The following is a 15,537-nucleotide window of genomic DNA, read 5'->3' on the forward strand; positions in this document are numbered from 1 at the left end:
TGATTCTGACGCCATTTTTCGAGGTGATTTTGGCGCCATTTTGACCCTGAGGTGATTCTGGCGCCATTTTGAGCCTGAGGTCCCCTCCAACCCCTGCCATTCAGCGTCTGTGTTGTCCCCATGTCCCCAGGTGTCCTCACCTCGTCCTCGCAGTACTTGCGGATCACCTCCAGCGCGCTCTCGGTGATCAGCGGCGCCTCCAGCACCACCTTGGTGAAGATCCTGCGGGAAATGGACGTCACCATGTGGGGATGGCACCATGTGGGGATGTCACCATGTGGGGACACACACGGGGCAGCCCTGGGGACCATCTGGAGGGACATTCATGGCCCAAGAACACCAAGGTTCTCCAGAGCCTCATAAAGTGGCTGGTGGCACTGTCCCATCCATGTGTCCCCACCCCTGGTGTCCCCGTCCCATCCCTGGTGTCCCCATCCCTGGTGTCCCCATCCCATCCCTGGTGTCCCCATCCCCTCTCATTGTCCCCATCCCCTTCCCAGTGTCCCCATCCCCTTCCCAGTGTCCCCATCCCCTTCCTAGTGACACCATCCCATTCCTGGTGACACCATCCCCTCCCTGGTGTCCCCATCACATCTCTGGTGTCCCCATCCCCATTCCTGGTGTCCCCATGCCATCCCTGTGTCCCCATCCCCTCCCCAGTGTCCCCATCCCCTTCCCAGTGTCCCCATCCCCTCTCATTGTCCCCATCCCCTCCGCTTGTCCCCATCCCTAGTGTCCCCATCTCCTCTCATTGTCTCCATCCCCTCTGCTTGTCCCCATCCCCTCCGCTTGTCCCCATCCCCTCTCATTGTCCCCATCCCCTCTCGTTGTCCCCATCCCCTCCGCTTGTCCCCTTCTCATTGTCCCCATCCCCTCTCGTTGTCCCCATCCCCTCTCATTGTCCCCATCTCCTCTCGTTGTCCCCATCCCCTCCGCTTGTCCCCTTCTCATTGTCCCCATCCCCTCCGGTTGTCCCCATCCCCTCTGGTTGTCCCCATCCCCTCTCATTGTCCCCATCCCCTCTCGTTGTCCCCATCCCCTCTCGTTGTCCCCATCCCCTCTCGTTGTCCCCATCCCCTCTGGTTGTCCCCATCCCCTCTGGTTGTCCCCATCCCCTCTCATTGTCCCCATCCCCTCTGGTTGTCCCCATCCCCTCTCATTGTCCCCATCCCCTCTCGTTGTCCCCATCCCCTTCCCAGTGTCCCCATCCCCTCTCATTGTCCCCATCCCATCCCTGGTGTCCCCATTCCTGGTGTCCCCATCCCCTCTCATTGTCCCCATCCCCTCTCGTTGTCCCCATCCCCTTCCCAGCGTCCCCATCCCACCCCAGTGTCCCCACCCCCTCTCATTATCCCCATCCCACCCCAGTGTCCCCATCCCATCCCTGGTGTCCCCATCCCCTCTCGTTGTCCCCATCCCCTCTCATTGTCCCCATCCCCTCCGCTTGTCCCCATCCCCTCCGCTTGTCCCCATCCCTAGTGTCCCCATCTCCTCTCATTGTCCCCATCCCCTCTCATTGTCCCCATCCCTAGTGTCCCCATCCCCTCTCATTGTCCCCATCCCCTCTCATTGTCCCCATCCCCTCCGGTTGTCCCCATCCCTAGTGTCCCCATCCCCTCTCATTGTCCCCATCTCCTCTCATTGTCCCCATCCCCTCCGCTTGTCCCCATCCCCTCCGGTTGTCCCCATCCCCTCTGGTTGTCCCCATCCCCTCTCATTGTCCCCACCCGTCCTTCTGGTCGGGCTTGTCGTGCAGCCCCCCCAGCAGCCCCACGAGACACTGGTCGTAGCGGTGCAGGTCCCCGGCGGCGCCGCGCGCCAGGTGCCGGTTGTACTCCTGGAACAGCCAGGCCAGCGCCAGGTCCAGGCGCGACCGCGCGTCCTCCAGCACGAACGCCAGCACCTCGGCCTTGGCGGGGACGTCGAACCGCGTCACCAGCGACGCCAGGATCTTCACGCGGGCCTGGGGGGGACACACGGGGGACAACGGTGAGGACAGGCGGTGACAACGGCGCTGGCGGCACCGGCCATGGGCGTCCTGGCGCTTCCCGGTACAACGGGGACATCGGGGCACCCAGTATCCCCACCAGTGTCCCCAGTAGCACCTCAATGACCACCCCAGTGTGTCCCAGTACAGTGACTGCCCCACTGTAGGGACACCAGTGCTTCCCAGTGTCTCCCAGTATCCTCCCCAGTGTCCCCAGTAGCATCTGATTGCCCCAGTGCGTCCCAGTACAGTGGCTGCCACACAGCGGGGACACTGGGGACACCAGTGCCTCCCAGTATCCCCACCAGTGTCCCCAGTAGCACCTGACTGCCCCACTGTAGGGACACCAGTGCTTCCCAGTGCCTCCCTGTATCCCCTCCCAGTGCCTCCCAGTATCCTCCCCAGTGCCTCCCAGTGTCCCCCCCAGTGCCTCCCAGTGTCCCCCCAAGTGCCTCCCAGTGTCCCCCCAAGTGCTTCCCAGTGTCCCCCTAAGTGCTTCCCAGTATCCCTCCAGTGCCTCCCAGTATCCCCCAGTGCTCCCCAGTGCCCCTCAGCCCTCCCCCAACTTCCCATCAAGTCCCTCCAGTGCTCTCAGAACCCCCCCCAGTGCTTCCCATTGCCTCCCAGTGCCTCCCAGTAACCCCCCAGTGCCTCCCAGTGTCCCCCAGTGCCCCGGGGCTACCTGCGCGGCGCCGCTGGCGGCCACGGCGCGCTCGGCGCGGAGGATGCGCTTGACGGCGCCCAGTTTGAGCTTCTCGATCTGCACGTCGCTCAGCGGCTTCAGCGCGTCGCTCAGGCGGAAAACCTTCTTCCGGCCCCCCGCCCCCGCCAACCTGGGGGGGGACACACATGGAAAGGGACCCTCAGCACCCGCACGGGCACCGATGCACCCACCCCCCCGATTTAATCAACCTCTGTGAGTTAATTAACCCCCATTGACTTCAAATCCCCCCCATTGACTTCAAATCCCCCCCATTGACTTCAAATCCCCCCCATTGACTTCAAATCCCCTCCACTGACTTCAAATCAACCCCATTGACACCAAATCAACCCCACTGACTTCAAATCAACCCCATTGACTTCAAATCCCCCCCATTGACTTCAAATCCCCCCCATTGACTTCAAATCCCCCCCCATTGACTTCAAATCAACCCCATTGACTTCAAATCAACCCCATTGACTTCAAATCAACCCCGTTGACTTCAAATCGACCCCGTTGACTTCAAATCCCCCCCGTTGACTTCAAGTCAACCCCATTGACTTCAAGTCAACCTCATTGACTTCAAGTCAACCCCATTGACTTCAAATCCCCCCATTGACTTCAAATCCCCCTCATTGACTTCAAATCCCCCTCATTGACTTCAAATCCCCCCCATTGACTTCAAATCCCCCTCATTGACTTCTAATCCCCCTCATTGACTTCAAATCCCCCCCATTGACTTCAAATCAACCCCATTGACTTCAAATCCACCCCACTGACTTCAAATCCACCCCATTGACTTCAAATCAACCCCATTGACTTCAAATCAACCCCATTGACTTCAAATCAACCCCACTGACTTCAAATCCCCCCCATTGACTTCAAATCGACCCCATTGACTTCAAATCAACCCCATTGACTTCAAATCCCCCCCATTGACTTCAAATCAACCCCATTGACACCAAATCAACCCCGTTGACTTCAAATCAACCCCGTTGACTTCAAATCGACCCCGTTGACTTCAAATCCCTCCCATTGACTTCAAATCCCCCCCATTGACTTCAAATCCCCCCCATTGACTTCAAATCAACCCCATTGACTTCAATTCCCCCCCATTGACTTCAAATCCCCCCCATTGACTTCAAATCCCCCCCATTGACTTCAAATCCCCCCCATTGACCCCAAACCACCCCCACTGACTTCAAATCCCCCCCATTGACTCCAAATCGACCCCATTGACTCCAAATCCCACCCATTGACTCCAAACCCCCATTGACTCCAAACCCCCCATTGACTCCAAACCCCCCATTGACTCCAAACCCCCCATTGACCCCAAATCCCCACTGACCCCAAACCCACAATAACTCCAACTCCACATTGACTCCAACTCCCCATTGATTCCAACTCCCCATTGATTCCAACTCCCCATTGACCCCAAACCCACAATAACTCCAACTCCCCATTGACCTCAAATCCCCATTGACCCCAAACTCACAATAACTCCAACTCCCCATTGACCCCAACTCCCCATTGACTCCAACTCCCCATTGACCCCAAATCCCCATTGACCCCAACTCCCCATTGACTCCTTAATCCCAGGTCTAAAACTTGTCTTAATCTCAGCCCGGTTTGGGGGGCACATATGGACTCACCGGGGCTGTGTGGCCGGCATGATGGGCTCGGGGCGGCGTTTGGCCTGGGGGGCCTCCTCCTCGGGGTGTGGGGAGGCCGAAGCCTGGGCCCCCAGCACCGAGATGGCCTGACCTTGGGCCAACGCCGACAGGCGCCGCCGGATCAGGACGCTCTCAGGCTTGGCGGCTTTCTCCTCGCGGGCCTCCTCCTTCAGCTGCTTCGTCTGCTCCACGCCTGGGATCAGCGGGAGGGGGTGAGTTAATTGGGGGGTTTGGGGTCAATGGTGGGGGATTTGGGGTCAATGGCGAAGGGTTTGGGTCAATTGGGGGTGGTCTTGGGTCAATGTCAGGGGGTTCTGGGTCAATGGGGAGGGGTTTTGGGTCCATTGGGTGGTTTGGGGTCAATGTTGGGGGGTTTGGGGTCAATATTGGGGGATTTAGGACCATGTTGGGAGGTTTTGGGTCAATGAGGAGGGGTTTGGGGTCAACGTTGGGAGGTTTTGGGTCAATGAGGAGGGGTTTGAGGTCAACGTTGGGAGGTTTTGGGTCAATAGGGTTGGTTCTGGGTCAACGTTGGGAGGTTTGGGGTCAATGGGGGATGGTTTGGGGTCAACGTTGGGAGGTTTTGGGTCAATAGGTTTGGTTCTGGGTCAACGTTGGGAGGTATTGGGTCAATGGGGGATGGTTTGGGGTCAACGTGGGAAGTTTTGGGTCAACGTTGGGGGGTTTGGGGTCAACATTGGGGGGTTTGGGGTCAACGTTGGGGGGTTTGGGGTCAACGGGGGATGGTTTGGGGTCAATGTTGAGAGGTTTTGGGTCAATGGGAGGTGGTTCTGGGTCAACGTTGGGAGGTTTTGGGTCAATGGGGTTGGTTCTGGGTCAACGTTGGGAGGTGTTGGGTCAATGGGGGATGGTTTGGGGTCAACGTTGGGAGGTTTTGGGTCAACGTGGGATGGTTTGGGGTCAACATTGGGAGGCTCAGGGTCAACGTTGGGGGGTTTTGGGTCAACGAGGTTGCTTCTGGGTCAATGTTTGGGGGTTTCGGGTCAACGTTGGGGGCTTTTGGGTCAATGTTGAGGGGTTTTGGGTCAACGGGGAGGGTGGGGACAGGCATGGGGACAGGGGACAGACAGACCCGGTCCCAGCCCGGCCGCCGTCATCTGGGTGGCCATGAGACGAGCCAGGTGCTTGATCTGCGCCGCCGTGCCGGCCGACTCCACCGGCGTGTAGGTGGCCTGGAAGGACGCGGGCATGGCCTCGGGCAGGTACACCATGCTGATCAGCACCTAAAATGGGGGGGACACCATGTTAGAGCCCCCCAAAAGTGTCACGTTGTCACCTAGAGTGTCACATCGTCCCCCCAAAGTGTCACATCGTCCCCCCAAAGTGTCACATCAACCCCATGGTCATGGCCTTGGGGAGGGACACCATGCTGATCAGCACCTAAAATGGGGGGGACACCATGTTAGAGCCCCCCAAAAGTGTCACATTGTCACCTAGAGTGTCACATCGTCCCCCCAAAGTGTCACATCGTCCCCCCAAAGTGTCACATCAACCCCATGGTCGTGGCCTTGGGGAGGGACACCATGCTGATCAGCACCTAAAATGGGGGGGACACCACGTTAGAGCCCCCCAAAAGTGTCACGTTGTCACCCAGAGTGTCACATCAACCCCCAGAGTGTCACATTGTACCCTCAAAGTGTCACATTGTCCCCCCAAAGTGTCACATCAACCCCATGGTCATGGTCTTGGGGAGGGACACCATGCTGATCAGCACCTAAAATGGGGGGGACACCATGTTAGAGCCCCCCAAAAGTGTCACGTTGTCACCTAGAGTGTCACATTGTCCTCTCAAGGTGTCACATCGTCCCCTCAAAGTGTCACATCAACTCCCAAATGTCACATTGTCCCCAAAGCGTCACATCAACCCCGAGTGTCATATAGTCCCCCAAAGTGTCACATCATCCCCCCAGATGTCACATCCCGCCCCAGATGTCACATCCCACCCCAGATGTCACATCCCACCCCAGAGTCTCCCAACCCATCCCCAATGTCACATCCCACCCCAGATGTCACATCCCACCCCAGATGTCACATCCCACCCCACAGTGTCCCAACCCACCCCAGATGTCACATCCCACCCCAGGATGTCCCAACCCACCCCAGATGTCACATCCCACCCCAGGATGTCCCAACCCGTCCCAGATGTCACATCCCACCCCAGATGTCACATCCCACCCCAGAGTGTCCCAGCCCATCCCAGATGTCACATCCCACCCCAGGATGTCCCGATGGGTCCCCGATGTCCCCCCCGATGTCCCCAGGCCTGACCAGGTTGGCGACGTTCTCGGGCGTCAGCAGCGGCTGCAGGAACTCGGCCGTGATGTCGGTGTCCGAGGGGGCGCTGGCCTGGCCGCCCCCCTTGGGGACCGTCACCGCTGTCACCTCCAGGTCCTTGTCCTCATCGTCCTCGCCCAGGGGGGGCTCTGACACAAACGGGGTCACCGCCAGGGCATGGGGACCCAGGAGAGGGACTTTGGGGGGTGTGATGTCCCCAGTGTCCCCAGGAGGGACTGGGAGGACCTGATGGACATTTAATGCCACCACCTATCCCTATTGTCCCCAAAGGGCCACCAGAAGGACCTGATGGACATTTAATGCCACCTACTTGTCCTCATTGTCCCCAGGATGGACTGGGAGCACCTTATGGACACCAGAATGACCCTATAGACACTTAATGCCACCCCTTCTCCCCATTGTCCCCAAAGGGCCACCAGAAGGACCTGATGGACACTTAGTGCCACCACCTGTCCCCATTGTCCCCAGGAGGGACTGGGAGGACCTGAGGGACACTGGGATGACCCTATAGACACTTAATGCCACCACCTGTCCCCAGTGTCCCCAGGATGGACTGGGAGGACCTTATGGACACCAGGATGACCCTATAGACACTTAATGCCACCTACTTGTCCCCATTGTCCCCAAAGGGCCACCAGAAGGACGTTACGGACACTTAATGCCACCACCTCTCCTCATTGTCCCCAGGAGGGACTGGGAGGACCTTAGGGACACTTAATGTCCCCATTGCCCCCAGGATGGACTGGGAGGACCTTATGGACACCAAGATGACCCTATAGACACTTAATGCCACCTACTTGTCCCCATTGTCCCCAGGAGGGACTGGGAGGACCTGAGGGACACTGCAGTACCTGATGGACACCAGGATGACCCTGTAGACACTTAATGCCACCCCTTCTCCCCATTGTCCCCAAAGGGCCACCAGAAGGACCTGATGGACACTTAATGCCACCACCTGTCCCCATTGTCCCCAGAAGGGACTGGGAGGACCTTATGGACACCAGAATGACCCTATAGACACTTAATGCCACCCCTTCTCCCCATTGTCCCCAAAGGGCCACCAGAAGGACCTGATGGACACTTAATGCCACCACCTATCCCCATTGTCCCCAAAGGGCCACCAGTAGGACCTGATGGACACTTAATGCCACCACCTATCCCCATTGTCCCCAAAGGGCCACCAGAAGGACGTTATGGACACTTAATGCCACCCCTTATCCCCATTGTCCCCAAAGGGCCACCAGAAGGACCTGATGGACACTTAATGCCACCACCTATCCCCATTGTCCCCAAAGGGCCACCAGAAGGACGTTATGGACACTTAATGCCACTCCTTATCCCCATTGTCCCCAAAGGGCCACCAGAAGGACCTGATGGACACTTAGTGCCACCCCTTCTCCCCATTGTCCCCAAAGGGCCACCAGAAGGACCTGATGGACACTTAATGCCACCACCTATCCCCATTGTCCCCAAAGGGCCACCAGAAGGACGTTATGGACACTTAATGCCACCACTTATTCCCATTGTCCCCAAAGGGCCACCAGAAGAACCCACCACACATCCACCCCCACCCATCCCCTAACTGAGCACCCAAACCACCTCCAGCGCCACCACCCATCCCCATGACCCCCCAATGGAGACACCAACGACCTCAACCCCCTCATTCCCCTCTTCATCCTCACCGATCTTCATCTTCTTGAGCGCGGCGTCGGGCTCGTCGCGCGGGCGCTTGCGGGCGTCGCGCGGGCTGGGGAGGCTGCGGGCGATCTCGCTCTGCTGGGTGCCCAGGTCCACCAGCAGCGTGGTGATCTGCGCCTGGAAGTCGCCCGACGCCGGGTGCCGCAGCACGCTCAGCAGGTGCAGCTTCAGGTTCTTGCGCACGCTGCTCACCTGGGACTTGGCCAAGGTGGGCGGGAGGTTGGCTGAGAGGAGGGGAGGGACAGGTGGGGACATGTTATGGACACCTGGGGACACTTTATGGACACCTATGGACACCTGGAGTCAAGGGACGCCATGGGTTGGGTGATGGAGAAACCTCAGGAGATGCAGCTTCAGGTTCTTCAAGATGCTGCTCAACTAAGACTTGGGTAGGTTGGCCAAAAGCATTGGGGGGGAAAGTGTAAGGGATACCTGGGGACACTATTATGGACACCTGAGGACACGTTATGGACACCTGGAGTCAAGGGACACCATGGGTTGTTGGCATCAGATGGAGGTTCCAAGGTCTTCAAGATGCTGCTCACCTGGGACTTGGCCAAGGTGGGCGGGAGGTTGGCTGAGGAGGGGAGGGACAGGTGGGGACATGTTATGGACACCTGGGGACGTTTTATGGACACCTATGGACACCTGGAGTCAAGGGACACCATGGGTTGGGTGATGGAGAAACCTCAGGAGATGCAGCTTCAGGTTCTTCAAGATGCTGCTCAACTAAGAGTTGGGCAGGTTGGCCAAAAGCATTGGGGGGAAAGTGTAAGGGATACCTGGGGACACTATTATGGACACCTGGGGACACGTTATGGACACCTATGGACACTTGGAGTCAATGGACACCATGGGTTGGTGGCATCAGATGGAGGTTCCAAGGTCTTCAAGATGCTGCTCACCTGGGACTTGGCCAAGGTGGGCGGGAGGTTGGCTGAGGAGGGGAGGGACAGGTGGGGACATGTTATGGACACCTGGGGACGTTTTATGGACACCTATGGACACTTGGAGTCAATGGACATCATGGGTTGGGTGGCATCAGATGGAGGTTCCAAGGTCTTCAAGATGCTGCTCAACTAAGACTTGGGCAAGACATTGGGGGGGACAGGGTTAGGGACACCTGGGGACACTATTATGGACACCTGGGGACAGTTTATGGACATCTATAGTCAATGGACACCATGGGTTGGTGGCATCAGATGGAGGTTCCAAGGTCTTCAAGATGCTGCTCAACTAAGACTTGGGCAGGTTGGCCAAAAGCATTGGGGGGAAAGTGTAAGGGATACCTGGGGACACTATTATGGACACCTGGGGACACGTTATGGACACCTATGGACACTTGGAGTCAATGGACACCATGGGTTGGTGGCATCAGATGGAGGTTCCAAGGTCTTCAAGATGCTGCTCACCTGGGACTTGGCCAAGGTGGGCGGGAGGTTGGCTGAGGAAGGGAGGGACACCTGGGGACATATTATGGACACCTGGGGACGTTTTATGGACACCTATGGACACTTGGAGTCAATAGGCACCATGGGTTGGTGGCATCAGATGGAGGTTCCAAGGTCTTCAAGATGCTGCTCAACTAAGACTTGGGCAAGACATTGGGGGGGACAGGGTTAGGGACACCTGGGGACACTATTATGGACACCTGGGGACACTTTATGGACATCTATAGTCAATGGACACCATGGGTTGGTGGCATCAGATGGAGGTTCCAAGGTCTTCAAGATGCTGCTCAACTAAGAGTTGGGCAGGTTGGCCAAAAGCATTGGGGGGAAAGTGTAAGGGATACCTGGGGACACTATTATGGACACCTGGGGACACGTTATGGACACCTATGGACACTTGGAGTCAATGGACACCATGGGTTGGTGGCATCAGATGGAGGTTCCAAGGTCTTCAAGATGCTGCTCACCTGGGACTTGGCCAAGGTGGGCGGGAGGTTGGCTGAGGAGGGGAGGGACAGGTGGGGACATGTTATGGACACCTGGGGACGTTTTATGGACACCTATGGACACTTGGAGTCAATGGACATCATGGGTTGGGTGGCATCAGATGGAGGTTCCAAGGTCTTCAAGATGCTGCTCAACTAAGACTTGGGCAAGACATTGGGGGGGACAGGGTTAGGGACACCTGGGGACACTATTATGGACACCTGGGGACAGTTTATGGACATCTATAGTCAATGGACACCATGGGTTGGTGGCATCAGATGGAGGTTCCAAGGTCTTCAAGATGCTGCTCCACTAAGACTTGGGTAGGTTGGCCAAAAGCATTGGGGGGACAGTATAAGGGACACCTGGAGACACTATTATGGACACCTGGGGACAGTTTATGGACATCTATAGTCAAGGGACACCATGGGTTGGTGGCATCAGATGGAGGTTCCAAGGTCTTCAAGATGCTGCTCAACTAAGAGTTGGGCAGGTTGGCCAAAAGCATTGGGGGGAAAGTGTAAGGGATACCTGGGGACACTATTATGGACACCTGGGGACACGTTATGGACACCTATGGACACTTGGAGTCAATGGACACCATGGGTTGGTGGCATCAGATGGAGGTTCCAAGGTCTTCAAGATGCTGCTCACCTGGGACTTGGCCAAGGTGGGTGGGAGGTTGGCTGAGGAAGGGAGGGACACCTGGGGACATATTATGGACACCTGGGGACGTTTTATGGACACCTATGGACACTTGGAGTCAATGGACATCATGGGTTGGGTGGCATCAGATGGAGGTTCCAAGGTCTTCAAGATGCTGCTCAACTAAGACTTGGGCAAGACATTGGGAGGGACAGGGTTAGGGACACCTGGAGACACTATTATGGACACCTGGGGACACGTTATGGACACCTATGGACACTTGGAGTCAATGGACATCATGGTTGGGTGGCATCAGATGGAGGTTCCAAGGTCTTCAAGATGAGACTTTGGGCAGGTTGGCCAAAAGCATTGGGGGGGAAAGTGTAAGGGACACCTGGGGACACTATTATGGACACGTGGGGACACTTTATGGACACCTGGGGACATTTTATGGACATTTATAGTCAATGGACACCATAGTTTGGTGGCATCAGATGGAGCTTTCAGGTTCTTCAAGATGAGACTTTGGGCAGGTTGGCCAAAAGCATTGGGGGGAAGTGTAAGGGACACCTGGGAACACTGTTATGGACACATGGGGACACTTTATGGACATCTATAGTCAAGGGACACCATGGGTTGGTGGCATCTGATGTCAAGATGCTGCTCATCTAATAGTTGGGCAAGTTGGCCAAAAGCATGGGGGGGGAAGTGTAAGGGACACCTGGGGACACTTCTATGGACACCTGGGGACACTTTATGGACATCTATAGTCAAGGGACACCATGGGTTGGTGGCATCAGATGGAGGTTCCAGGTTCTTCAAGATGAGACTTTGGGCAGGTTGGCCAAAAGCATTGGGGGGGAAGTGTAAGGGACACCTGGGGACACTATTATGGACACCTGGGGACACTTTATGGACATCTACAGTCAATGGACACCATGGGTTGGTGGCATCTGATGTCAAGATGCTGCTCATCTAATAGTTGGGCAAGTTGGCCAAAAGCATGGGGGGGGAAGTGTAAGGGACACCTGGGGACACTATTATGGACACCTGGGGACACTTTATGGACATCTATAGTCAATGGACACCATGGTTTGGTGGCATCAGATGGAGGTTCCAGGTTCTTCAAGATGAGACTTTGGGCAGGTTGGCCAAAAGCATTGGGGGGGAAAGTGTAAGGGACATCTGAGGACACTATTATGGACACGTGGGGACACTTTATGGACACCTGGGGACACTTTATGGACACCTGGAGTCAATGGACACCATGGTTGGGTGGCATCAGATGGAGGTTCCAGGTTCTTCAAGATGCAACTTGGGCAGGTTGGCCAAAAGCATTGGGGGGAAGTGTAAGGGACACCTGGGGACACTATTATGGACACGTGGGGACACTTTATGGACATTTATAGTCAATGGACACCATAGTTTGGTGGCATCAGATGGAGCTTTCAGGTTCTTCAAGATGAGACTTTGGGCAGGTTGGCCAAAAGCATTGGGGGGAAGTGTAAGGGACACCTGGGAACACTGTTATGGACACCTGGGGACACTTTATGGACATCTATAGTCAAGGGACACCATGGGTTGGTGGCATCAGATGGAGGTTCCAGGTTCTTCAAGATGAGACTTTGGGCAGGTTGGCCAAAAGCATTGGGGGGGAAGTGTAAGGGACACCTGGGGACACTGTTATGGACACCTGGGGACACTATTATGGACACCTGGGGACACTTTATGGACATCTACAGTCAATGGACACCATGGGTTGGTGGCATCTGATGTCAAGATGCTGCTCATCTAATAGTTGGGCAAGTTGGCCAAAAGCATGGGGGGGACAGTGTAAGGGACACCTGGGGACACTATTATGGACACATGGGGACACTTTATGGACATCTATAGTCAATGGACACCATGGGTTGGTGGCATCAGATGGAGGTTCCAGGTTCTTCAAGATGAGACTTTGGGCAGGTTGGCCAAAAGCATTGGGGGGGAAAGTGTAAGGGACATCTGAGGACACTATTATGGACACGTGGGGACACTTTATGGACACCTGGGGACACTTTATGGACACCTGGAGTCAATGGACACCATGGTTGGGTGGCATCAGATGGAGGTTCCAAGGTCTTCAAGATGAGACTTTGGGCAGGTTGGCCAAAAGCATTGGGGGGGAAAGTGTAAGGGACACCTGGGGACACTATTATGGACACGTGGGGACACTTTATGGACACCTGGGGACACTTTATGGACATTTATAGTCAATGGACACCATAGTTTGGTGGCATCAGATGGAGGTTCCAGGTTCTTCAAGATGCAACTTGGGCAGGTTGGCCAAAAGCATTGGGGGGGAAAGTGTAAGGGACACCTGGGGACACTTCTATGGACACCTGGGGACATTTTATGGACATCTATAGTCAAGGGACACCATGGGTTGGTGGCATCTGATGTCAAGATGCTGCTCATCTAATAGTTGGGCAAGTTGGCCAAAAGCATGGGGGGGACAGTGTAAGGGACACCTGGGGACACTATTATGGACACATGGGGACACTTTATGGACATCTATAGTCAAGGGACACCATGGGTTGGTGGCATCAGATGGAGGTTCCAGGTTCTTCAAGATGAGACTTTGGGCAGGTTGGCCAAAAGCATTGGGGGGGAAGTGTAAGGGACACCTGGGGACACTGTTATGGACACCTGGGGACACTATTATGGACACCTGGGGACACTTTATGGACATCTACAGTCAATGGACACCATGGGTTGGTGGCATCTGATGTCAAGATGCTGCTCATCTAATAGTTGGGCAAGTTGGCCAAAAGCATGGGGGGGACAGTGTAAGGGACACCTGGGGACACTATTATGGACACCTGGGGACACTTTATGGACATCTATAGTCAATGGACACCATGGTTTGGTGGCATCAGATGGAGGTTCCAGGTTCTTCAAGATGAGACTTTGGGCAGGTTGGCCAAAAGCATTGGGGGGGAAAGTGTAAGGGACATCTGAGGACACTATTATGGACACGTGGGGACACTTTATGGACACCTGGGGACACTTTATGGACACCTGGAGTCAATGGACACCATGGTTGGGTGGCATCAGATGGAGGTTCCAGGTTCTTCAAGATGCAACTTGGGCAGGTTGGCCAAAAGCATTGTGGGGGAAAGTGTAAGGGACACCTGGGGACACTTCTATGGACACCTGGGGACATTTTATGGACATCTATAGTCAATGGACACCATGGGTTGGTGGCATCAGATGGAGGTTCCAGGTTCTTCAAGATGAGACTTTGGGCAGGCTGGCCAAAAGCATTGGGGGGGAAGTGTAAGGGACACCTGGGGACACTGTTATGGACACCTGGGGACACTATTATGGACACCTGGGGACACTTTATGGACATCTATAGTCAATGGACACCATGGGTTGGTGGCATCAGATGGAGGTTCCAGGTTCTTCAAGATGAGACTTTGGGCAGGTTGGCCAAAAGCATTGGGGGGGAAGTGTAAGGGACACCTGGGGACACTTCTATGGACACCTGGGGACATTTTATGGACATCTACAGTCAAGGGACACCATGGGTTGGTGGCATCAGATGGAGGTTCCAGGTTCTTCAAGATGAGACTTTGGGCAGGTTGGCCAAAAGCATTGGGGGGGAAGTGTAAGGGACACCTGGGGACACTGTTATGGACACCTGGGGACACTTTATGGACATCTATAGTCAATGGACACCATGGGTTGGTGGCATCAGATGGAGGTTCCAGGTTCTTCAAGATGAGACTTTGGGCAGGTTGGCCAAAAGCATTGGGGGGGAAGTGTAAGGGACACCTGGGGACACTGTTATGGACACGTGGGGACACTTTGTGGCCAGCGGGGGTGGCACTCACCGTGGAGGGTCTCGTAGGCCTGGATGACCTCGGCCATGAACATGGGCCGCTGGCGGGCGATGGAGGCCAGCGAGCCCAGCGCCGCCGTCAGGTTGATGCTGGAGATGGCCGGGTGCACCATGAACTTGAGCAGCTGCTCCAGCGCCGCCTTCCCCTCCTCCCACAGCACGTCTGGGGACGTGGGGACAAGGGGGGGACGTGGAGACAAGGGAGGGACATGGGGACAAGGGAGGGGGCATGGGGGGGAAATGGGGGGAACATGGGGGGACATATGGGGGACATGGGGGGACACATGGGGGGACACATAGGGGGAATAGTGGGGACACAGAGGGGACATGGCGGGGACGTGGGGACAAGGGGGGGACACGGGGGGACATGGGGGGACATGGGGGGAATGGGCGGACATGGCGGGGACATAGAGGGGACACATGGGGGACATAGGGGGACACATGGGGGGACACATGGGGGAATAGTGGGGACACAGAGGGGACATATGGTGGGGGGACATGGGGGACATGGGTGGGATACAGAGGGGACATGGGGGGGACACATGGGGGACATGGGGGGGACACATGGGGGGATACAGAGGGGATACATAGGGGAATGGGGGACACATGGGGGGACACATGGGGGGACATAGAGGGGACATGGGGGGGACATGGAGGGGAATACAGAGGGGACACATGGGGGACATAGGGGGGACATA

The 15,537-nt window shown here is 56.1% G+C and overlaps 1 protein-coding gene across 1 annotated transcript in view; it reads right to left on the minus strand.

Moving 5' to 3' along the window:
• Positions 1 to 15,537, minus strand: part of SYMPK (symplekin scaffold protein) — a 33,083-nt gene that overhangs the window by 6,735 nt on the left and 10,811 nt on the right. The window contains exons 8-15 of the mRNA XM_080361721.1: positions 14,832 to 15,002; positions 8,359 to 8,598; positions 6,650 to 6,804; positions 5,454 to 5,604; positions 4,340 to 4,553; positions 2,670 to 2,820; positions 1,728 to 1,963; positions 141 to 222 (exon numbers count right to left, since the gene is read on the minus strand). Coding sequence (XP_080217847.1) covers positions 141 to 222; positions 1,728 to 1,963; positions 2,670 to 2,820; positions 4,340 to 4,553; positions 5,454 to 5,604; positions 6,650 to 6,804; positions 8,359 to 8,598; positions 14,832 to 15,002 — 1,400 coding nt within the window. The remainder of the gene's footprint in view (positions 1 to 140; positions 223 to 1,727; positions 1,964 to 2,669; positions 2,821 to 4,339; positions 4,554 to 5,453; positions 5,605 to 6,649; positions 6,805 to 8,358; positions 8,599 to 14,831; positions 15,003 to 15,537) is intronic.

The sequence above is a fragment of the Nesoenas mayeri genome, assembly GCF_963082525.1.
Source record: "Nesoenas mayeri genome assembly, chromosome: 37".
NCBI classification, from domain to species: Eukaryota; Metazoa; Chordata; class Aves; order Columbiformes; family Columbidae; genus Nesoenas; species Nesoenas mayeri.